This window comes from Terrapene carolina, unplaced genomic scaffold (genome assembly GCF_002925995.2).
Source record: "Terrapene carolina triunguis isolate 2854851 unplaced genomic scaffold, T_m_triunguis-2.0 Scaffold131, whole genome shotgun sequence".
NCBI lineage: Eukaryota > Metazoa > Chordata > Testudines > Emydidae > Terrapene > Terrapene triunguis.
Genome location: NW_020664482.1, coordinates 557,699 through 582,915, shown reverse-complemented (window position 1 = coordinate 582,915; position 25,217 = coordinate 557,699). Strand labels below are relative to the sequence as shown.

Below are 25,217 nucleotides of genomic sequence, written 5' to 3'. Positions count from 1 at the left end.
GTCTCTGTACACAGAGAGCTGTTACCCTTCCCTTCATAGTTATGACAGGGGCATTGTCAAGTTGATTTCTTCTGAATAATTTTTTTAAAAATCCATTCTGATTTTCTGAGTCTGGCACAGGATAATTTTTCCTGATAGCCTAAATGTTCTTTTCCTTAATTGTATTGCACTGCTTCCTTGGTCTCCATCTTACCATCCCTTACAATTCCTTTCCCACGTTGGAATATACACCCTATAATATATGTAGATAGTTAGCATGTTGTCATTTAGCCCAGATACACCTCTACCTCGATATAACGCTGTCCTCGGGAGCCAAAAAATCTTACCGCATTATAGGTGAAACCGCGTTATATTGAACTTGCTTTGATCCACTGGACTGCGCTGCCCCGCCCCCCTGGAGCACTGCTTTACCACGTTATATCCGAATTCGTGTTATTCGGGTCGCGTTATATCGAGGTAGCGGTGTAGATAGACAAATCATTTGTGTTGCTGTTTTGTGGATTCTCTCCAATTTGTCAACATTGGAAACCTAATAAATCTGTCAAGGTCACATGTAACAGTGAGTGAGCAGTAAAGGCACCAGGCCAGTTGCGGAGCCGCCTGAGCCCTTGTAGCCCAATGAATGTGGTTGAGAACACTAAAGCAGGGAGAATTAATAAATGAAACAAACTTTCATCAACAGTATAATTATGGCTTTTGGTATGTAACTCTTTTATGAGCAATTCAAAGACTACTCTTAGCAAATGCATGTAATGCTGACAATTATTTTTCTGCATTTTTCTACACTTTTCACATCTCTTAAGGTGCAACCATCATCATGGCATTATGAAAGGGGCAATAGCTGAGAACAATCCGCCTAGAGCACAGCCTCCTCGGGAGAATAAGATGTATGGACAGAATTAAGGAGAGCCATGAATATTTCTACATGCAAAGAAGGGACCTCTTGTCAGAACATGAAAATCCATGTGAAAGGAATGCCTGATATTGAGATAACAGTGAGGTTGACAAGAAAGGATGTGCCTGTAAACAGAGAAATGCCACTGAGCTGGGTGTAGGCCTAGCTTTGCTCAGCCAAGTAGAGCTTTAGATTTGTAAGCAGAGTCTGAATGAGCTCTCCCCTGACATCTGTGATGAGCTGTGGAAGAGGACTTCAGGAGCTGATCTCGTTTGCATGGGCACACCCACTCTGCCTAGGTGCTCAGCATGATGGGATTGCTTGCCCAAATGATCACTTTTGGCTGGTGTTGGATCCCCAGTCTTCTTGTTATTGGGGCAGGAGTAATAAAGCATTGTTACCCTTAGGGAACATTAAAAAGGGGATAGAGAATAAGACTGAGAATATATTATTGCCCTCATATAAATCGATGGTACGCCCACATCTCGAATACTGCATACAGATGTGGTCTCCTCATCTAAAAAAAGATATATTGGCACTAGAAAAGGTTCAGAAAAGGGCAACTAAAATGATTAGGGGTTTGGAATGGGTCCCATATGAGGAGAGATTAAAGAGGCTAGGACTCTTCAGCTTGGAAAAGAGGAGACTAAGGGGGGATATGACAGAGGTATATAAAATCATGAGTGATGTGGAGAAAGTGGATAAGGAAAAGTTATTTACTTATTCCCATAATACAGGAACTAGAGGTCACCAAATTAAATTGGTTTTAATAGGCAGCAGGTTTAAAACAAATACAAGGAAGTTCTTCTTCACGCAGCGCACAGTCAACTTGTGGAACTCCTTACCTGAGGAGGTTGTGAAGGCTAGGACTATAACAGCGTTTAAAAGAGAACTGGATAAATTCATGGTGGTTAAGTCCATTAATGGCTATTAGCCAGGATGGGTAAGGAATGGTGTCCCTAGCCTCTGTTTGTCAGAGGATGGAGATGGATGGCAGGAGAGAGATCACTTGATCATTTCCTGTTGGGTTCACTCCCTCTGGGGCACCTGGCATTGGCCACTGTCGGTAGACAGGATACTGGGCTAGATGGACCTTTGGTCTGACCCGGTACGGCCGTTCTTATGTACCCTTGTTGTGTGAATCGAGGGCAGCAGAACTGTACCTGGCATACCCTGCTGGAGGGATTCACTCTCAACGAAACAGCACTCGGTAGGCAGGGAACATGGGTTCCAAAACCCAGTGAGTGGGGACAGGTACTTCCACCTGGTGGTGTGGGCCCTGCTTAAGGGTCCTAGGCACCATTTGACCCTTCCTCTCTCCACTGTGTAATAAAAGAGCTAATTTAGACTCAATTGACAGTCTTGTTACATGCTGCAGAGCTGAAATCACTGATACCTAGGTCTAAGTATTAGACCTGCTTTGAGACAGCGTCTCTCATGTAAGAGACTGCCCAGTGTGTACCAGCAGTGAGGCTCCCCCACTAACAGCTGAAATCACTGAGAGCTGAAATCACTGAGAGCTGTGTTAAGTGGTGGGCCCTGAAGACATCTTGGTGAGTGGCCAGCAGGGTGGCTGGCAGAGAGGTGCAGCAAGCGGCCTGCAAGGGGGCTGGTGGAGAGGCACGACAAGCGGCCAGCAGGGCAGCTGGTGGAGAGGCGGGGCAAGTGGCCAGCAGGGTGGCTGGTAGGGAGAGGTGCGGCGACTGAGTGCCCGAGCAGCAGAGCGTCTAAGGTGCCTCCTTACCATCCCCTCCACCTAGGATGGGAGGTGAACTCTGCAGATGAACCTCTGAACTTTGGGGCTGCACTGACCAAGGACAGCAACTGTGAGTGGGTGTGCAGAGAAGGGACAGGCATGTTAAAGGGACTTTTGGGTTGCTGCCCTGAAGAACCGGAGGGGAAAAGGACACTGCCCAACTTACTTGGGGAGTGGGTCTTTTGCTCATGGTTTATGTTTGTGAACCCTGTTTTCCCAAATTAATGCTAAGTTACTTCCCTCCTTACTGCCTCTTAGAGGTGCCCAGGGGGTGGTGTGTAATTGTCGCAGGTCACTGGGTGGGGGCTCAAGACGGTTTTGTGTTGTATTGTTGAAAAGGAACCAATAGATACTGAACCCGGCCCTTGTTTCTGCCAACTCTGACTGGCAGAAGGGTTACAGATTGATTCATTTAATACTAGAGCTAGATGAAAATTTTCAAACAACTTTTTCCCCATCAGGAAACTGGTTTTTCAAAAACAAAAATTTTCACGAAGAATTTTTTTTTTTTACAAAATGTTGCACTTTTTCAATGAAATCCAAAAACTAAAAATTGCTTTTTCCTATTCCTTCAGCCACATTTGCTATTTTCTCAGAAAAAATACTTTGCATTTTGTTTTCCCTTTTACATTACCTGAGCCAGAAGGAGCTCTGTTCATACCCCTTCTGTTCATAGGTTTCCACTCCAAAGTTATAGCAGAGGATTGATAGATAACAGGTCTGCAATTAAAAAAAACAAGTGCTTCTCCTGTTAGGTTCTTGTAGTGACTTTCAGAAATCTAAGGCAGCTGAGTCTCACACACTTAAAATACTTTTTATATCAAAGCTACACCCACCACTATCAGAGATGATTTTATAGGAGGGAAAAAGAATCTGACTAAAATTGTTGTATTGTTGTTCTATGGGAAACTAAAGCAGCATTAATAAATAAATCCCTCAAGGTCACACATAACAGTAGAACTGATCGAGTACATGTTGCAGCCCACTTCCATCAATAAATACGACAGAGTACTTGATCAGGGACAACTTAAAAAGGGGAAATTAGAATAGGAGAGGAAACACTAGGGAGCTAAATGCTCGGGAGTGAATAAAAACCCATCACAAAAGCAGGAACTATTGCACTGTACAGTTTGGGGGAAAAGGTTCTTCCAATATTTGATATTTCAGAATACTGCTACTTCATTAGCTCCTCTGTGTGTAAGCATTAGGAACCAGAGTTACCTCAGTTAAGCCTGGGGCTAGATCTCTGCACAGATACAAAAATGTAGATGCACATCCGATCCGCATCCACCAGGATCAACCCGCGATCCAATCCGCTAGCCATCTTTTACCTGTATCCGCATCTGCACTCACACCCACAGCAGCAAGACGTCTCACAGGGCTAGCAAAGGGGGGGGGGGGGAGAGGAGGGGAAGGGAGCTAGTGGGTAGGGGGCGGGGTCTTGCAGGGAAGAGGCAGCACGAGGATGGGGACTGGGGTAAGGGGCAACGTGAGGGCAGGGTCTCGAGGAGAAGAGGCAGCGCAGAGGGGGTTGCTGGGAGGAAGGAGCGTTGCATCGCATGCTGCTCCCAGGGGGCTCGTGAGCAATGGCACATGGCAGATCAGTGCGTGTTGCATCACAGTGTGTTGGAGGGATGGGGTGCCAGGGCCCCACCCGCTCCAATCACCATGGCCGTGGGCAGGCCCTGCTGCACAGGAGCCGGCAGGCCGGGCCCAGGAGTGGGAGCGTGGCCAGTGCTGCCGGGCCGGACCATGATGGGGACGCTGGCGCTGCCTGAGGGGCCCAAGCTGCTGGCAGGAAGTGGCACAGCAAGTGGGTGCTCGACAGCCCCAACTCTGATCTGCTGCCCAGCCCCAGCCACTGGCTGCTGGCCACCAGTCCCGAGCGTGCTGCGCCCCCCAGGCTGCCCAAGCCGGACATCACGGGCCAGGCGCCACCAGTGACTAGAGCCCTGTATCCAATCCACTATCTGCAAAAACGGTCCATGGATATGAAGCGGATATCCGCAGATTTGCAGGGCTCTACCTGGGGCTAGCCAGTTCAGCCATAAGGCTGCAGCAGAATCACCTGACTGGCCAGCCCAGCCCACCCAATTGGCTTCAAGCTCGCTACAGGTCTGCATGTAAGCTCAGCAGCAGCAGCAAGTCGCTGGAGGCTCCAACACTTATGCCTGCAGCTGTGATCCTATATGCCTTCTTCCCAGCCTTGCTCCACCCCTGCTCGGTTCCCAGCTCTGGCCCTGACCCCTGGTTCCTAGCTCCAGCTCTAACCCTCAGCGCTGCTCCTGGCCTCTGACACTGAGTCCAACCACTAGGTCTGACCGCCACTTCTCCGATCACTAGGTATGACCGCCCACACCCTGGTCCATGACAGTTTGGGCGGCCCAAAAAGACAAGATGTAGTTTAGCTGCAGAATGGACCACACTAAAGTTGATGCCTCTTTGGCAGAGTTAGCGAGCACCCTAAAGAATCTATTAAAGCCAGGTCCATGCCCTTCACGCACAGAATGTAGTGCCGCAGGCACAAGCCACGCCATCAGTGACTCAGGCCCATTGAGTATCGAATATCCCAATTGTCTGACAAGTTTGATGGTGACTGTGGAAAATACTGTGGGTTCTTAAAGCAGCACCAGTTCCTGTTCCTGCTGTGCTCACAGTCATTTCCTGCCAACCAAACCACAGTGGGACTCGTCATTAGTCTGTTGACTGGGGAAGCATTGACCTGGGATTCTCCACTGCTTGAGAAATCTAGTCCCCTCTTGAGTGAGTTCAAGGAATTTGTCCAAGCTACTTCAATGACCTTCAACAATCCGAATAGTAACATACAGCAGAAGCCACGCACCAGGTATTGAGGCAGGATGCCAGCCGGTTGCTCACTATGCTGCAGATTTTCAGCACCTGGTAACAGACACAAACTGGAACAAGGCCACTCAGTGCTATCAATTCCAGCTGGGCGTAAATGATGGACTCAAGGAGGAGCTGGCACAGATAGAATCTCCGACTGGGCTGGATGCATTTCTCCAGATAGGCATCAAGATTGCCAATAGCTTATCATAATGCCGCAAGAACAGAGGGTGGCTTCTTGACCCACACCTGTCTTAACAGAACCAGCCAGCCAGCAGTCAGCACCCACTTTACAGCGTGAACTTCTGCAGGCAGATGTGGTCTACAAGCATTAAGCTGATTGCGGTCACCGGGCTGCAAATAACTTTAGCATCAGTTATCTGGTCCGGATATCAACCAGCAAGGTCTGGTTATCAACTCAGAATCTCAAATCAACCTGAGCATCGGCTAAGCTGGATCACCAATACCTAGGCCCACCCAAGATTCTCAAGCAGATCAATCCAGTGACATTCAAGATTCAGTTATCAGTCAGTGAAGACCCATCCTCTGTTCCATGTCTCCCTCTTAAAACATTACCTAGAGACCTTCCCAGGAAAGGTTGAGAGCCAATGTCCTAAGCCATCAAGTTTAACATTATTTAATGGAAGAGTTTCGTTGGAAAACATGTAACATTTAAAATTAAACAAAAAGCAGCAATACAAAAACCCCAGTGGGTCAGTTTAATGATTCATCCAATGTTTGCAGCTTTGTCCATGCAATAAGAATGAAAGCAGAACTCCTCAAGTGAGTTACAGTCACTCAGATACTCTTAAGGATATGCGGAGATTGTCACAGAAACCAGTTAAATCCCATTCAACCACAACATGCACAGTGCCACATTTCACTTTCAAAAGTCATATTTCAGCCTTCATCCATCCCTTCAGATTTTATTACTTACGCTTTAGAGTAGTGGTGGGCAACCTGTGGCCCATGGACTGCATGCGGCCCGTCAGGGTAATCCGCTGGCGGGCCGTGAGATAATTTGTTTACATTGACTGTTCGCAGGCACAGCCACCCGCAGCTCCCAGTGGCCACAGTTCGCCGTTCCGGGCCAATGGGAGCTGCGGGAAGCAGGCAAGAGCCAGTGAACTTTGAAGAAACAAATGTCCTTAGTACAAAGAACAAGCAAAGGAAAGACACAGAATAGATGTACAGAGAATTGTCTTGATGAATATTTTTCAGAATTTTCTGAGACATCAGTAGCTCCTTGAAAAGCTGCTTTCTTTCTTGTTAATATTAAACTTTTGGAAGGACACAAAAGGACTGATTTCACTGACCTGTTTTGGCAGCCTTGTCAACATATCTTTGCAGCGTTGCAAACATGTCACTGCTTTCTGAAAATACCCTTGAACAACTGCCTAAGAAAGCAACAGAATACGCCAATAAATTGTTAGAATAAAAGCAATTTGTCTTTAAATACCCTGCCGGCTCACAATACAGTGCAACTCACTATACTGTAAATGGAGAGGTAACAAAAACAGCAAGACACACCGTGAAACTCTGAGGTTATAGTGCATGAACATGTAGGATCACGTGATCATTTCCTTCAAATGTTAAAATTGCCATGAAGATACATGAAATATGGTATAAGCCAGAGATCCCAAATAGTGGGTCATGGGAAGATTGTAGATGAGTCATGGGCCTAGTGTGGAGGGAAGAGGGCATTGGAGAATGAGCCCACCCCATCAGACAGTAGTGGCTCCGTCCTGTCCCGCAGGGCTGTGCCCACCTCCCCATTTGTCACAACTTGTCACAACTTGGTGCACATGGTTGCCATGCCACTCAGGTTTGGCCTAGGCACCCCTCCATTGGCCGGATCAAACCTGAGTGGCGCTATGACCTCATGCACCAGGTCAAAACATCTGGAATGGGAAGCTAAGCCCAGTTCCACTGGAGCCACCACTGTAAAGTGAATGCAGGGTAGGTTCACTCTCCAACCCCTCTTCTCCAGGGGCCTCCTCCCCATTCCAGGCCAGGATCAGGATTAGGATTAGGATTGCGGTGCCAAGGCAGAGGGTCCTGCTGCATGTAGTCAATGCCCCTCAGTGGGGCGATGAGGAGGAGAAGGATGCTGGCCTATGATTTTTGGGCCTCCCCCATGAATATAGACCCTGAGAGAGTCACACACACAAAAAATGATAAAATGCAGTTGGTGGGTCACCATAGTAAAAAGTTTGGGAACACAGTTCAGCAAATCTGATCTCCAGACACATTGGCCCCTCCATTGGCTCCCTGTGCAACTTAGGGATTGAGGTCTTCTCCTATTTGTACCCCAATATCTGTACCACTTTTTAGTTTTGCCAACCCCAACTATTCAAAAATCATGGGTGGCTTACAAATCATGAGATTTTTTTTAAAGAAAGAAAGAACCAACGAAAGAAAGGGTTGTTTTTATTTTCTTTTTGGTGCTTTAGAAGAGTACAGTTGTGTCATTTTCAAACTTTTCTTCTAAAGGACTACAAATTTACTTTTATTAAAATTATTTTTAAGAAAGCTGAGATTCTCGCCTTCGCCTATTCACATGATTTGCAGGGGTTGGAGCTTTAAGAAAAATCACCAAATATCATGAGACTCATCATAAAATCATGAGTTGGCAACGATGACCTCCCTACTTGTATATAAAAAACACTGTACATAAAAAAATAGTTTATATGTGTGTGTGTGCGTAGTTAGTATATCTAAAGATTACCATCTAGTGGCACTTCCAATAAAGTTGTTATTATGCACTGCAAGTAGCTTCCTGTGTGCAGCTTTTAGATCTTGGCTACTTGTGATCTAGATGCAATGTTGCACTTAAGTATTATTTGATTACTTTAGTGACAGAATACTGGCACAGAGATGTGTGGTTTTGAATTTACATATCTCACTAAATATATGTTGCACTGCTGTGGATGTGGAGACCCTGGTTCCAAAGCTGCACCAGATATCTTGCTTCTTCAGCCAGTGAAACACAGATCCTTGTAGGAGGTGACTCAGGCCTCGAAAAGATAGCTGTCCATTTTATAAACACTCCTGCTAGCTAAATGACAGAAGGTATGTCTACACAGCAAAGAAAAACCCATGGCTGGCCTGTACCAGCCAACTCAGGCTAGTTGGGCTTGCGTTGAGGGGGCTGTTTTAGTACTGTGTAGATTTCTGGGCTCGAGCTGGAGCCTGAGTTCTGGGACACTCCCATCTCACAGGGTCCTAGAACCCAGATTCTAGCCCAAGCCGGGTGTCTATACAGCAATGAAACAGTCCCACAGCCCCAGCCCGAGTCAGCTGGCACAGGCCAGCCGCAGGTGTCTAGTTGCTGTGTAGACATACTCAGAGTCTTCAAGAAATGATCTAAACAACTTTGCAGGATTATGATAAATTAGTGAAGATGCATGTTGAAAAAATAGGTATATTAAGAATGCTTAAATTACTGCAATGCTGAGGGGTCAAATCTGAGACCTTACAGCAGATCTAGGGAAACATATCTTTCCAGTTTAATGACAGGAACTCACACTTCTAACAACTGAGTCAAAGTTCCAGTATGATCACTCATACATTCCATATGCCCCAGTGACCTATAAAGGGAAACTGGCCAGGACACGTACTGATTCAGCCTGATAAGACAGCACTTTGAATAGGTCCTTCTCTACATCAGCTTTGTGCACCTGAATATCTGCCTCACCACTGCTCCTCTTCATTAATTGGGCATATAGTTTTTCTAGACTCTGGAAAAGAAAACATAAGCACCCAGAAAGCTGTTACTCAATTGTAGCACTTGCTAGTAAGAGTGTTTGCAGGAGACTGTACCTAGCCAGAAACTTACATTTACGGCAATCACAAGAAATCCATCAGCAAGGGCGGCTTTTCCAACATCCACCCACCCTTTTCCAGTCTTCATGGTCATCTGAAGCAGAAAAGGAACATGTGTTTTGTGAAAATTCAACCCAAATCATTTCTCACTTGTTCTCTATCCACGGCATCATCAACCTCTGAAGAACAAAGGAAGCAGAAATGCACTGGGGGAAAGATCCTGATTGAAAGAGGTTCAGCCAGTAAGATTGTTGGAACATATGGTGAGAGACACCTTTGCTTTGTTTTCACTTAGCTTGTTAAATTAGGTGTTAGTTGCATTTTACCTTTTATTTCCTTGTAACCAATTCTGACTTATATGCCTCATTACTTGGTCACTTAAAATCTATCTTTCTATAGTTAATATTTTTTTTTGTTTTTGTTTTATCTAAACCAGTGTAAGATTGAAATGTTTGGGAAACTCCATTTGGGATAACAAGATTTGTGCATATCATTTTCTATTAATAAATGACATACCTTATATGAGCTCGTATCATCGAGGAGGGTGCTGGGCAGTACAAGACACACATTTCTGGAAAAAAGTCCGGGACTGGAAGTTTGCTGGTGTTGCCTTATAGTGTAATTCTATAGTACTCATGGAATATAGCAGAGAGTGATTTACATGCTGGAGGCTGCATGAGAGAAGACCTGGACTGGTTGCTCTCACAGCAAAGTAGGGTAAAAGGTTGCAGAATTGAGGGGACACAGCTATCCATCAGTCCAGATTGTACCCTGGGTAATGTCTCAAAAGGGTCCCCTGTTCTTTGCAAACATCTCTCATCTCAGATCTGACAAACTCACTCTGCCAAACATGTCTTACAGGATATTTATCCATAAAGAGTAACATGTAAGGTATCTACAGAACACTCGTAACTTGTCAAGATTCATAATTATTGTGAGATGCATGTATGGGTAATATTTAAGGAATAATGTATTTATTTTGAAAGTTTGCTTTATGGACCTGAAGTACAAACACTGGGAGATAATGTGTCTTGGTGATAGCCCATTCAGGCAAAGAGAAGTTGTCATCACTCCCTGTTTGGCCAGTGATGCAATGCAAGGTTCAACTGTTTAGGCTTGTGCAGTACTAAGACTGTGAATGGGAAACCATCAGAGCAACAAACAACAATTGAAACCACTTAAAGATTTAAAAAAAAGAAAACTTTAAACAAGATTATTGCTTGCTCAATTTATAAATAGAAACAAAAGGCTGTTTTCAGTATAACACATGGGAAGGAGAGGACTCTGTATCCATTCGCTGAGAAAACCCCCTTATAGAGCAGGGTTGCTTTCATGAACATTTGGATCCTCGTTCTGGAGAAACTAGCCAGCTCTGCAACAGACTGAATTTTGAAGGGAAATCTACTTTATTGTATAGGAAAAGTAACTATAAGTATAGACCCAGATTCATGTTGTACGATTTTGTTTTGTATTGTAACCATTTGTTTCTACCACACTCTTGTTCCCAGTTAAATTCTTATACTTTCTTAAATAAACCTTATTTTGTTTTATTATAAGTGCTCACAAGTGCTATGCGGTTACAGAAGCAGTGATTAAAGATAAAACTGGTAAACTGAGGTACCTACTCCTTGGAGGCACAGGATCTGGAATTTTTGGGAGTAGACAGTGACAGAGGGACTGGGATGTACTCACTGTTAACCTGCAAGGTGAAGTTAGGGCTGGCATAGCCCAGAGGATAGTACTTGAGTGACTGAAAGCCTAGCAGTGTCAGGGAGCTGACACACCCAGCTAACACAAGAAAGACGCACTGTTGCTGGAGGCAGGGGGTAACAAGGTGACCCACAGCCCTGGGTATCCCAAGAACCATCACAGGTATATAGATACCTCAGCAGGGGCACCAATTGGGGGGCAGGGGAGGGCGGGAGGAGAGCCCCTCCCAAGTTTCCTACAGGAGGTGTGTGAGTTCCCAGGTGGAGCTCTTAACTACAGTACAACATTAGTGTGAAATGTAAGTTCTGCAGAGGAGAGATGCCCCTGGGGCAGGGGGTACGTCTTCACTATCCACCGTATCGGCGGGTAGCAATCGATTTATCCAGGATCAATATATCGCGTCTTGTTAAGACGCGATATATCGATCCCCGAACGCGCTCACCGTCGACTCCGGAACTCCACCAGAGCGAGCGGCGGTAGCGCAGTCGACGGGGGAGCCGCGGCCGTTAATCCCGCGCCATGTGGACCCCAGGTAATTCGATCTTAGATACTTCACCTTCAGCTACGCGAAGTTGCATATCTTAGATCGATCCCCTCCCCAGTGTAGACCAGCCCAGGGAGTCAGTATTTTCTTTGCAAACAGAGGCGAGGTGATGAAGGTAAGGAAGAGATGGTGATTAAATTAATGATCTGAAAGTCTAGCCTGTAAAACAGGAATCTGGGGGCGGGGGGAGGGAGTTGGTTTAGAGCAAACGCAGGGGACTCAGAAAAAATACAGCCAAGCCCTTTGAGCCAACATTACATTCAGAAAAGAAGGAGATTTGGGGGTGCAGGTGAAAAGAAGGGGCAAAAACCCAGGGTAGGGATAGCAGTGGTACAGAGAAGTTCCCACTCTACCTGTGGTACTTATGTGGCCTCACCACCGTAGTATCTGAGCGCCTCACAAGATCTAACCTATTTCTTCTAGAGCAGTGCTATTATCCCCATTGTACAGAGGGGGCACTGAGGCACACACAGACTAAAGGCCAGATTTTCAAAGGTATTTACGCACCTAGTGAGATTTTCAAAAGCACCTAGAAGGTTAGGTGCTTTGTAAACCCCACTAGATACCTAGCAGCATCTTTGGGTGCCTAAAAACCTTTGAAACTATGGCCTGAGGTCATACAGAAAGTCCACAGGGAGTAGAACCCAGGTCTTTCAGGGCTAGTTCCCTATCCAGCAGGCCAGCCACTCTCTCTGCTGCATGCTGCAAAGCCAAAAAAAAAAAAAAGGACTCTGATAGATGGGAGCAAAACCAAGGCGTCCAGTTATCTGAGACTCCAGCAAATGGACCCAGGAGGTTGGGATAGAGGTCATGGTTGACAGCATGAAAAGCAGCACAGAGGTCAGAAAGGATGGAGAATCAGAGTCAGATGACAGGAGATCACTTAACTCCCAAGGGGTGGCAGGTTCTGCCCCAGGCTGGGTTGTAAAGCAATGGCTGCTGTGCAATTTTACATTTTAACTGAAAACCATTTTGTTTTGTCATTTTTTTTTGTTCTATGTTTGAGAAAAGGAAAGAATCAGAAAGTGTCATAAGTATCAGGTGTATTTATGCCTCAAACTCTTCGGGTTTCAGCTGTATCCAGCCCAATTCCAGAACAAAGAACAGAAATTACATCCACAGAGTCCATAAAGTCAACAATTATTGTCATGATTTGTGTTATTCACTGGGCACCATCTGTGTGCTCAGCACTGTTCAGAATATGCCAGACAATACAGTCCCTGAGAGCCAGTGTGTATCAAATGTGTAGCCCTGGATAAGATGGCTCAGATATTTAAGTATGAAGTGTATACTTATTAAGCACATTAATATCTATGAGTGGAGGCAATAGATATTTTACTGGATTAAGGACTAGAAGATTTGACCCTCCAATCTTCTTTCTAAAGGAAGAGCTGTCCAGAGGTCCTGTGCCTGTTTATTTTCTTTTCCTGCCTGCAGTTGCCCTGATGTACCTCAGAAGTCTCAGTTTTTTTCTCAACTTTAAAATATAGAATTTTCTTGGTGTTTGGTTTTAAATATTCTCCTGTGAGAACTGCAACTCAATCACTGTAGTGTTGTGCTTAAGAGCCTTCTGGAAAGTAACTAGCCTTTAAACAGAAGTAAAAGCAGTGTTACCAAGGCTCGGGATTTTGTCATGCGTCTCATGATAATTGTTTTCCTTAAAGCTCTAGCTCCAGGAGTCAAGGGGATATGTGATGATTTCAGCCTTCGTTCTTAAAGACAAATGAAGTTTCTAGCCCTCGTGGCTGTGGAGAACGCTTCAAAATGTGACCCTAGTGCACCCTAAAGGCTCAAAAAGCAGAAGGCAAATAAAAAGAACAACAAATCTATTATTTTTACATACTCACGAGTTTAAAGCCAATCTCACGATTTTTGGTGAGCCTGATTCATGATTTTTTAACATTTTAACATGATTTTTTAACATTAACTTGAAAGTGTCACTTTCACTCCTGTTTAAGGTCAGTTTCTAGTCTATTATTTGTAGTGAGGTAACACCCTAACAACCCCAGGCAGGTGCAGTATAAATTCAGGGGGCTTTGCCCTACTTGGATGTTTCCAAAGTTAAATGATCTATTCCAAGCTTGATGAACTGCAAAAAAGTGATAAAAAGGTCATCTAGATTTTTCTACAGTTGTTTCAATTGTTGTATTCAAGAGTTAGTAACAAAGAATATACATTACAATTTTAAACCTAACCAGTGTCCCTTAAGTGACTTAACAAAAGATGTGAGAATATGTTAGTATTAGAGCTGAGTGGGTCTAATATTTATTTAGTCTTCTTCTTTTATATAGGAATTAGATACAGTGCCCTAATCAGCTAATTGCTAAGTTATTATCTGCAAAAAAACCTAGAGTTTTCAGGTGCCTAAGTAGCCCCTGGATTCACGGTTAAAGTTGCCCCCGCCCTCCCCCCCCACCAAAATCTGAAATGGTACCCCCGTGCCTCAGCCTGCTTAGTACTGTGGCAAACACACCATTAAAAATCCTTTTACCCTTTTATTAATTAAAGATACAGACAAGAAGGAAAAATAGCTAAAGCATTTAAATTGTAAAGTATTAAATAAGGCTTTCACTTCAACAACCCTTGTCCCTTTTCCCTTTAGCTGGAAAAACCCCTTAGAAGGAAAAACCCCTTTATATGACAGTCTCTTAGAGCAGTGGTTTTCAAACTTTTTTTCTGGCAACCCAGTTGAAGAAAACTGTTGATGCCCACGACCCAATGGAGCTGGGGATGACGGGTTTGGGGTGTGGGAGAAGCTCAGGGCTAGGGAAGAGGGTTGGGGTATGGGGGTGAGGGCTGTGGGGTGGGGCTGGGAATGAGGGGTTCAGGGTGCAGGAGGGGGCTCTGGGCAGGAGGTTGGGGTGCAGGAGCGGGTCAGGGCTCTGGGCTGGGGGTGCAGGCTCTAGGTTGAGGCCAGGGATGAGGGGTTTGGGGTGCAGGATGGGGCTACAGGTTTGGGGGGGCTCAGGGCTATGGCAGGGGCTGGGGTGAGGGAGGGGTGTCAGGGCTCTGGGGTGGGGCCGGGGATTGGGGCGCGGGGTTGAGGCATGGGTTTAGCTCGGGCAGCTCCCAGTCAGCGGCGCAGCGGGGGTGCAGAGGCAGGTTTCCGTCCTGTCCCGGCACTGCAGACCGTGCTGTGCCCGGAAGCAGTCAGCAGCAGGTCTGGCTCCTAGGCGGAGGTGCACAAGCAGCTTTGTGTGGGTCTCGCCCGCAGGCACCACCCCCCCTCCCCCCAGGTCCCATTGGCTGGGAGTGCGGAGCTGGTGCTCAGGGCGAGGGCAGCATGCAGAGCTCCGTGGCCCCCCCGCCTAGGAGCTAGACCTGCTGCTGGCCACTTCTGAGGTGCAGCTCGGTGTCGGAACAGGTAGGAACTAGCCTGCCTTAGCCAGGCAGCACCGCCAATGGGACTTTTAACAGCCCGGTTGGCGGTGCTGACCAGAGCCGCCGTGACCCAGTCCCTTCCATTCCGCAACCCATGGTTTGAAAACCACTGTCTTAGAGGATATAAAGATGGTAAAACAGTCGTTTTCAGGGAAAAGAAGATGTTAGTTCAGATGGGCTGGAGCTGTTGTCATTGGTTATGTTAAAGTTTGATTCTGTTTCCTAAGAAGATAAAAGAAGATAAACACACAAACGGGAAGAATAGCAAAGATAAAAATGCAGTTTGTGTCTTTGGTGTTGACTTTCACTTGTAACCTCATTGCTGGAAAAACACAGGCATACTATCATTCCTACCAGCCACTCCAAGACCTTGCAAACTTATACACCAGTACCAGGCTGTTTAGGGCATTCCATTTAGCTACCTCTTCTTTTTGGTCACAGCCTTACACCAGTGTTGCAAAATATAGTCTTGGCTGGCTAAGCCAGACTCTTATTAGATAGAAGGAAACAGGAGAGGAATAGGAGAGAGAAGAAATAAGGTGGGGAAGGAAAAGGTCACACCAGGGGTGTGACAGTCTCACATCCCAGGTTGTATCTGGGAGTTAGCTAGAGTCAGTGGAGGTGGTAGTATCATCTGGGTCCCTCTCTCTGGCCTGATCAGGACATCCATCAGGATTAGGATGAAGAAGGTACTGGGTCCCAAGAGACAGTAGACGGCAACGGCCATCATTGTGAAGATTGCTCCTTCCCCTTCTCTAGTCTTTCGGTCAGCCAGCATTATGGTAGCCCTCTTTTCCCGAAAAAATCTCTTTTGAGGACCACAAAAGGGGAAGAACAGCCCATTCACTCATCGTTTTGTCCACCAATTAGACCTAGTGTCTGACACACCAATTTTGGTTCACTGATTTCCAGTTCCACACTTTTCTTGTTTACCAAGCATGATCTTAACACAGTCCTTGAGCTATATCAGTAGCATTTTTGCTTGACCTACTTCAGTTTGTCTTGCATTTGTTGTTACAGGTTACTGTGGCATTTTATGAACTTGCACTCGCTTTTTACACTTGAGCTCATAATTAGGGTAAATTTGTAGGCCCAGTTATCACAACAGGATGTATTCTTTTCCATAAGGTACTGAAGCAGTAATTTACTTCTTTCACAATATTCGTATTGGCTGGGTAAGGCAGAACTAGTGCCATTAGTTTCCATGTGGGAGACCTCAGCAATTCATGTTCTCACCATGGACTAAGGGGTGTTATGCTGGTTTACTATGGAAGTCAAGGCTCATAATGGTATGGCTGAGAAACCCCTAACTATAGTGGCTCAACCAGGTGTCATTGTGATAATACAGGTCCAACTTTAGCAGATACATCCCTCAGAAATATAATTTCACTCACTTTCCTGAATTACTCTATCATTTGAAAACACCTTTCCAAGATTTCCCTTGGAACCCACCATACTGCACTTGCATTCTCACCATTTAGCTAGACTTACCAAAATCTGTCTTCGCACCTTCTCCTCTGGAGGATCGCTGCCTTCACACAGGCACACTAGCCTGCAAGAAACATGGCGCACTGCAAGAAAACAATGCATGCATACATAAGGATGGGCCACTTCCCCTGTTCTTTCAAGCCCTTATGAACTCCAACTCTAAAGTCAGACTATGGAGAGGCTACTTCTTCACCAACTGATGCAGTCAGAAACAACATTTCTTAGGTAATGTAAACCCCCATAAACCTAACAACCAGACAGGGCCGGCTCCAGGCACCAGCTTAACAAGCAGGTGCTTGGGGCGGCCAAGGGAGAGGGGCGGCACCTGCGGCAATTCGGGGGCAGCAGGTCCCTCACTCCCTCTAGGAGTGAAGGACCTGCCGCTGAACTGCCGCCGCTGATTGCGGCTTTTTTTTTTTTCCCCCCCCGAATTGCCGCCGCCGATCGCGGATTTTTTTTTTGCTTGGAGCAGCAGAAATGCTGGAGCCGGCCCTGCAACCAGAACACTGTTGTGTGCTGACTGTCTCATATAACCAGAGTAAAATGGAATTCAGCACATTAGCTTACAACTGATGTTTTTATAACTGCAAATCTCAGAGCAGATCCACTGCAAATTAGAAGCTCCAGCTCCACATCATACCCAAGCACCACACCAATGGGAAAGCGCCCTGGAGACTGCAGCCAGCCTGGAAACCTTACTGCACTACACAGTATGATGGGTAGTATATGTTTCTACCATGTGGGACTTAAACATGTTCCCACTGAAGTCAATAGGAGTTTTGTTATTAACTTAATTGGAACAGACTTAGACTCTCCATATTTGGGAGCAGATTCACCTAGTGTTTATCTTGGGATAAACCCTGGAGGTCTGTGTCAGCAAATAGTTCTGCAAGGGACAAGGCTATGGAGGTGCACAGAAGTCAAAACCTTAGCTATGCCCAGGGGATCATTAGAATACAGTGCAGCCCACAAAGCAGGGTGAAACTAGCTGAGAAGAGAAAAATGACCAGGGAGTGGCCTGATTCAGCACCTTCTCTCTGCAGCTTCTACAAAGTTCCAGGAGGAGTTAAAGCTTGTCCTAAGCAGAAACCCCAAGGAAAGGCAGATGCGAAAACACAGCCTGCCCTTCATCAGAGTGAATCTCTCTCCAGTGCATGGAGATTAGCTGGCACAAGAAGTGTAATTTAGGCACATCGGTAAACATTTTGTAATGAATGAATAACAAACAATAACAATGGACATCAGGGTAAATACCATGATGCAATTCATTTATTATTGCTTGTTAAGAATCAACAGTGTGCTGCTCTGTGATGTACACCAAAATATCCTCTGGCAAAACCAAGAAAGACAAGGTTGACGTTCTTTATATTTCAAAAGTTACAAGCTAACAGAACAAATCTTTCAGATCTTCTTCATACATCAAAAAGTAAAAAAAAAAAAAGAACACAACCCCAATTTTTTTAAATATCCTTTGCAGGTCACCTTTAACTATGATATGAGAGCTGATGAGATTGTGCCCTACAACAGTAAGCCTCCCTCCTTCCCCTTTGCCTAATATCATCTCTCCCTGCATTATGTATATAACTTAGACTGTAAGCCCCTTACAGCAAAAACTATGGACCAGATACTGGGGTCCTGCAGATTTGCACAGAGAGCAAGTCAAGGTGCAAATACAAAGGTGGCTTTAAAGTTCACTTTTGCACTCCACCAATCATGATGCTCCCCTTGTGCAGGGCCACTTGCCTTGCACCAGGTTAGATCAACCTTAGGTCTGCAGAATCCTTAGGGTTTGTCTACACACAGTTTTGTACCAATTTAACTAAATTGGTTTATTAGAGATACAATGTGGGTGAGGTAATATCTTTTATTAAACCAAATTCTGTTGGTGAAAGATACAAGCATTTGAGCTGCACAAAGCTCTTCAGGTCTATATCAGCGTCTATCAGTGCAGCCCCCCACAGCCCAGACACTTATATCAGTACAGTTTATTTCCAAAAATGTATGGACCAAAAACATAGCCAAGGATTAGTGAAGCACAGAGGAGTCCAGACACAGCTCCTTTCCTCTGGTCTGTCCTACAGGCAGCAGGAAAGGGGAGCAATATAACAACTCCTACACTGACTGTGTCACCAGAGGATCATTCTTGCACTGGAGTGATCCTTCCTTAGTTGGTTACACAAAACAGCTGCAAAGTACTCTCTGCCTTCATTTTATCTGCAAAGATACACACAACCCTATGGCACTATATACAAACGTTAAATAAAATAATTGTACCATAAGAGCTTTTCTTTTACAATATAAAAGAACTTTAATCTAGGACACAAAACACATACATACATTTAGCTCTTTGCTCATCATTGATGACTGAATCTACTCGGTTAGTCACAGCCCAATTCCATAGGCTTATTGCACTTTCTTCCATCTAGGAGGACAGAAAAATTTCATTAGAATTTGCCTTTTTGTTTTGATCTGGGTCATATTTGAACTTCTTGATGTAACAGAACCATATATAGGTAAATATCTATATACTTGGGTAAATCAAAGAATGACATGACTTACAATTGAAAAGATCTAATTAGACTGATGGCAATAGCACCCATCAACACATACCCACGTTGGCCATCAGTGTCTTCAGCCATAATTTGAAATTGTGCACAGTGGGGAATTCTGTATGTGAAATCAAGATTTCAGAAACATTTTAAATCCTTTGTTTTGTGTCAGTAAAGCATCTTCCTGAACAGATCCCCTTCATCTATCACTTTACTCAATTGTCCTTACACTCATTTACAACAAGCCCATTCCTGAACTTGTCAACATTTGATCCGGTTTATTCCATCCGTCTGGAATTAAATGATCTCACACACACAAACCTTGTGCAATAGCATATCCATTACCATTAAGAAACAACTGACTTACTAATGTATTTCAAAGTCTAATAAGGATGTTCAAAATGTGAAAAGTTCCCAACACATGTTGAAAAATTGGAACAGGTTCAGAAAAAAGCTATAAGAATGGCTTCAGGTCTAAAAATCCTCTCACAGTGACAGACTTAAGTAGCTCAATCTACTTAGTTGATCAAAAAGAAAGTTAAGAGGTGACTTGATTATGGTGAATAAATTCTGACACAGGGAGAAGACTTCTGACAGTAGAGGGCTATTTATTCTAGCAAGACCCAACAGCTGGAAGTTGAATCTATACAAATTCAGACTGGAAATACGGTACATATTTTTAAGTGAAGGTAATTAGCCATTGGAACCACATACCAAGGGACATGGTATATTTTCCATCACTTGATGTCTTTAAAATCAACAGTGATGTCTTTCTAAAAGATATACTCTCTAGCTCAACCAGAAGTTATGGTCTTGATGCAGAAATCACAGGGTCCAATTTGTTGTGCAGGAGGGCAGAGTAAATGGTCAGAATGGTTCCTTCTAGTCTTAAAAGTTATGCATCTATGAATCAGTACAAATCAATAGAAGGAAATATTTGGTTTCACACCAAATTTCTAAAGTAAATGCTTAATTAACAATAGGTTGCTCTCATAAGAGTAAGTCCAAACTGAAAAGGCAAAAGTAGCATTTTCAGAAGGGGAACAGGGATGGGGCTGGAAACAGTCAAGACCCTTGCGCTTCCCCTTATGTATAGACTACTGACCTAAGGTGCTGAACCTCCAGAAGATTTCCACTGTAACAGGCCCCAGTTGTTACGTGCTCAGGACTTTCATAATATCTAATTCACATGTCAACAATGTTCCTTGTAAGGTACACACAGGCACAGCCATGCCTGTATCCAAAGAGCACTAGCCAGAATACCACCCAAAAACAAGCCAGAAAATATAAGCGGACAGTGGGGGTTGCGTCATTATGCTGGGAGTGGTTGCGTCAGGATGCCATGATGCTGGGCAGGGTTTGTGTCAAAAAACATCCAGGGGCAGCAGGGGGCATAGTTAAAATAAAAAAGCAGAAGTAGTCACAAGACAAGCAGAAAAACCTGCGGGCTGTGACTGCATAAAAATGCCAACCCAACTGCTCCAAAACAAGCAAAAAGTCACTTGTTTTAAATTGACTTGGTACTATATATTGAGCATGCATAATTCTGAACAAGCTCAGTAATATCTGCTGAAGCTATCCCTACTCTGCCCTCACTTGGAACCACATTTGTGCTCTCTGCTGTTAACTGGGGCTAAAAGGTGCAGGGGGGGGGCAAATCAGCAGGGAGGGCTAAGTCAAACTCACATATTTATATGATACTCTATTGTAGTAGGCCCTGTCAATACATTCTTGAAGTCCTTAAAACACATTTACATAATCCATACTTTAAACACTCTTGAAATACTCTTTTCCACAATAGACTAATCTCTTTAAAAAGCAATTACAATCGATTGTGTCTACTCTCACACAGTTCTGCGAGGGATTTAATACACACAAAAAAGCATAAGTTTGCCAAAGAACAAAAATATAATGCTCAGTGCAGTTTGCAGCCCACACAGTATAAAGAAAATTTAGAAGGAATGTTATATGTCAGTAATGTTAGAACTAAATATATGGCATTCTCTTTCCAAATGAAAAGAAATTAATCTGGTCTGAAGAGTTGCTGGAACCCTACCATACTATATAATAAACATCTCCTGCCAGTTGCTAATATGGCCCCTGGATTTTTTGTTAGAGAACATTTAAGAAGTTATTACTTTAATATGCCTCATGTTTTATATTAATGTGACAGAAATACCTCGACTTTCTTCAAATGTGCTGAAGGAGATAAAAAAATAAATGTTATACAATAGGCATTCAAGTTGTGTCACATGGCCAACACAGAGCTGTTCACCTTTACCTTGGCCACAAGATTAGATTGTTTTTAAATACCCAGTGTTTTCAGCAATTGTTTCCGGCCCTCTACCTGAGCCTCCTGAATCTCATTCCCAGCCTCGTTATCCACACGTTCTATCTCACTGAACAGTTTGTCAATGATCTCAGGTACATTTGATGAGGTGTCTTTCTTCACCAGCTCTTGAATTAACACTGAAAGAAAGACAAACAAGAGACAGCAATGCAGTGAACTTCACACAAAGATTAAGAGCAGCACATCATTTTTGAATGTCTGAACAAGAGAAACCAGTCAGTTTACATTTTCTCCATAGCCCTCTGTCTACTAATAAACACAAAGTGAAGGCGGAGCCTGAGGAAATAATTCTGAAACCTAGAGGAAGTTTTTACGTACGCAACGAAACTAAATTCTGGTGAGCTTCACCAATTAAATCTGTTGACTTACATAGAGTTGAATCCCGGCAATGAGAGCATATTTTGGCCCAACATTTAATTTGCTAATAAAATATCTCTTTCCTGACAGTGTCTTTTGTTTCCATTCTAAATGACTTTTACCCTTTGGCACTCTCCAACAGTACAATGCTGCATGAAACCTGCATTCAGTAACTTTACTGTGAGTGAGTCAACGCCCGTGCTTTTATTAAGAAGGCTGAAAGCAAAGTCACTATTTTGATGACAGGTTGAACCTAGAATCCTGAAACTCCCATACAAACAGTTATGAAGCATATGATTAAAAAAAACGAACAAATAAAACTGCTATTCTGAGTCTCTAAATTCCTCCCCTGGTTTAAAAGGAAAACTGACAAACTCAATTAACTGCTGTATTAACCAGTCACTGAATAGAGAGAGAATTAGGTCACTTTACTGGGTTTTCGATCAATGTAAGGCCCTCACTCCCTTTTCAATATGCGGTGTTCATCATAATGTAAAAACTTCTCCACATACAGGTTTGAGAAACAAAAACCCCTCAATGTATCCCTTGTCTCTAGTTCTGTAATTATTCAAGTGTTATTTTATCCACTAACCAGTTTCTTTTCGAGCACTGATTAGCTAAGCACAGTACAGGGAAAATAAGAGGGGGAGGGATAGCTCAGGGGTTTGAGCATTGGCCTGCTAAACCCAGGGTTGTGAGTTCAATCCTTGGGTGGGCTACTTAGGGATCTGGGGCAAAATCAGTACTTGGGCCTGCTAGTGAAAGCAGAGGGCTGGACTCAGTGACCTTTCAAGGTCCCTTCCAGTTCTAGGAGAACTCCATTAAGTCAAGATACCTTTAGGGCAGGGCTCGGCAACCTTTCAGAAGTGGTGTGCCAAGTCTTCATTTATTCACTCTAATTTAAGGTTTCGTGTGCCAGTAATACAGTTTAACGTTTTTAGAAGGTCTCTTTCTATAAGTCTATAATATATAACTAAACTATTGTTGTATGTAAAGTAAATAAGGTTTTTAAAATGTTTAAGAAGCTTCATTTAAAATTAAATTAAAATGCAGAGCCGCCAGGACCCAGGCAGTGTGAGTGCCACTGAAAATCAGCTTGCGTGCTGCCTTTGGCACAAGTGCCATAGGTTGCCTACCTCTGCTTTAGGGCCTCTGCCTTGCTGAGAACAACTTTTAGTCAGATCCAGGGCAGGAACATTTTTTATTCACAACAGATATTTGTTTTTACCCAACTAAATGCCAATGGTCAGATAATAAATTTAAGCTATAAAGTCACCAAAAACAACTTCCGGAAAAAGCAAAAAAAGTTTTGTTTAAATGTCCTAACTGAAAGGGAAGGTTTTCTTCAGCACCATGAAGCCCCATTTTGTGGGGTTTCACAGAAAGCTGACTATATATCTTTAGTATATTTTTTCTAATAAAAATCCAGTCTGTCTCCAAAATTTCTTTGACTGTGACTAGTTCTTCTAGCACATCAAGCCTAATCAAACATTCTTTGATTGCAAGTTATGTAATGTGATTTGTTTTTCTTGGGTTGAAGGTAGTCATCAAGTGGCTATTTTGGACTGCAAACCGGACAGCATGCTTGATATTTCCTTCCCTATTTCTCCTTTGTACTTGTGTGCTCACTTTACTGGGCATGGGGCTAGACAAAACTTTGACAGCCCAAGCTAAACTAATCTGCAAGCATTTATTCAGGGCCAGAAATATTATTCTCCCTAGCTGCATAAGAACACCGTCGTCCCACACTGTATCAAGCTCTTACTAGTCAAGCCTTCCCTGACATTCAGGCTTCAAGACAAAGCATATCATCAGGAAGAGTCAGATTTTCCTGACTATAATTAGAAAAACCTGGGAATGAGGCTTTTGTTCCCTTTGGCCTCCCTCATGACACACAAAATATACATGTGTAGCACTGAATTATTTACACAATTATCAACTAAACATTTAGTTTTTCAAAGATTACTGATTCGTACCTTTAATTTCCAGTAAGTGAGATTCCCCCTTCATTTCTAAAGCGTTGAATCAAGTCCTTTAACACACACACACACAATTATTTTAAAAGCCATATAGTCAACTTTTCTACTACACAGGCCTATGCCTCTCAACTATTCCTTACTATAAGCCTGATCTCACTCCCACTGAAGTCAAGGATATTTTACCATTGACTTCAATAGCAGCAGCATTCCTAGAGACCCATTTTTACCATTATCCAAACATCTACTTGCTATTTCCTCACTTCCATTACCACAAGTGATTTACTGCAAAAATTCTAATTCAGGAACTGTTACAGAAATGTGGCAGGGCATTTAACATAAATCACAATTTCTGATTGGCTATTTTTGACTCTCCCATTTTTAATTCTTGTCTCATATCTTACTCCTGGGGGAATTCTGCACCACTGTACATGCATAATTAATGAGCCATGCATATTTTTAATTTTTTGCACAGAAAAAAGCTTCTGCCAGAAAGTTGCTGCAGTTCCACTTTTTGCCCACCAGAGGGTGCTATGGCACTAGAACAGAGCAGCAGCGCCCCACCAGCCAGGGAAGAGAAAGAGCCGGCCTTCTTCACAGTGCCTGTCAGGCCAGGCCAAGATACTGGGGATATGGGGAGACAGACAGCATGTGCCTGCCAGGGGGGTCATAAATAGGGGCTCATAAGGGCTACTAGGGGAGGACAACCTGGGGCAGGGGCTAAATGGGAGTGGAGGTGTAGGGCCACATGGGGATGGGGGAGGGGGTACAGGAACACCTAGGACAGGGGGGTGGCTGAGTGGGCCCACAGAAACACATGGGGATGGGGGAGGGGTGCAGGGCCACATGGGGATGGTGCTGGTTGGTGTCTGAGTGGGGCTGGAAGGACATGTGGACAGATGGTGCAAGGACACATGGGAACAGGGGCAGATGTGCCTGACTTAATGGGAGAGGCTAGGGGTCAACATGGGGGAAGCTCCCTAACAATCCCTCCCAGTCCCCCCCACCAAATCTTCCATACTTTTCCCACCCATACCTAACAGCCCTCCAAGTTCACATGCAGGCTCCTTCCCAGCACTTACTTCCCTCTCTCACAGCTCCTCTGTTACTCCTGACTCCCCCAAACCTTTGCACTGCTTCTGAGGGGTGCAGGAAATAAGGCTCTATATTGTAGTTTAAATGATTTATTACTCAGAGTTCTGTATTAATATGCCTAGTAAAGAATCTATTTGTCAAAAAACATTTCATTAATCTTTTTTTGTTGTCTGTATTGTTACAGACATACTTGCTGACAGGTATTCTGAAATAAATGACCAAAAATAACTGAAACTGATGTGATTATTTTGTGTTATTTTAACAAATAAAATATGCAGAATTTGAAAATATTGTGGGCAGAATTTTTTTTTTTTTTATTGCAGAACTTTTAATTTCTTGGCACAGAATTCCCCCCAGGAGTAATATCTGGGACTCACCAGGTTGACAGGTATGCACAGACCACAGATGAAATATTACACAAGTAATCAAAGCTCTGTGTAGTTCTTG

General features: G+C 44.0%; 1 protein-coding gene across 5 annotated transcripts in view; it reads right to left on the bottom strand.

The window, feature by feature from the left end:
- Positions 1–24,117, bottom strand: part of TEX11 (testis expressed 11) — a 106,828-nt gene extending 82,711 nt beyond the window's left edge. For 3 of the 5 annotated variants that reach the window (XM_026653050.1, XM_026653051.1, XM_026653052.1), the window contains exons 1-8: positions 23,676–24,117; positions 21,340–21,461; positions 18,781–18,865; positions 16,447–16,526; positions 9,334–9,414; positions 9,116–9,235; positions 6,812–6,892; positions 3,286–3,371 (exon numbers count right to left, since the gene is read on the bottom strand). In XM_026653050.1, coding sequence (XP_026508835.1) covers positions 3,286–3,371; positions 6,812–6,892; positions 9,116–9,235; positions 9,334–9,414; positions 16,447–16,526; positions 18,781–18,865; positions 21,340–21,461; positions 23,676–23,709 — 689 coding nt within the window. In that variant the 5' untranslated portion in view covers positions 23,710–24,117. Of the gene's footprint in view, positions 1–3,285; positions 3,372–6,811; positions 6,893–9,115; positions 9,236–9,333; positions 9,415–16,446; positions 16,527–18,776; positions 18,866–21,339; positions 21,462–23,675 lie in introns of those variants that run through there. The other 2 variants (XM_026653053.1, XM_026653054.1) reach the window with 2 other exon arrangements.
- Positions 24,118–25,217: the final 1,100 nt, after the last annotated feature.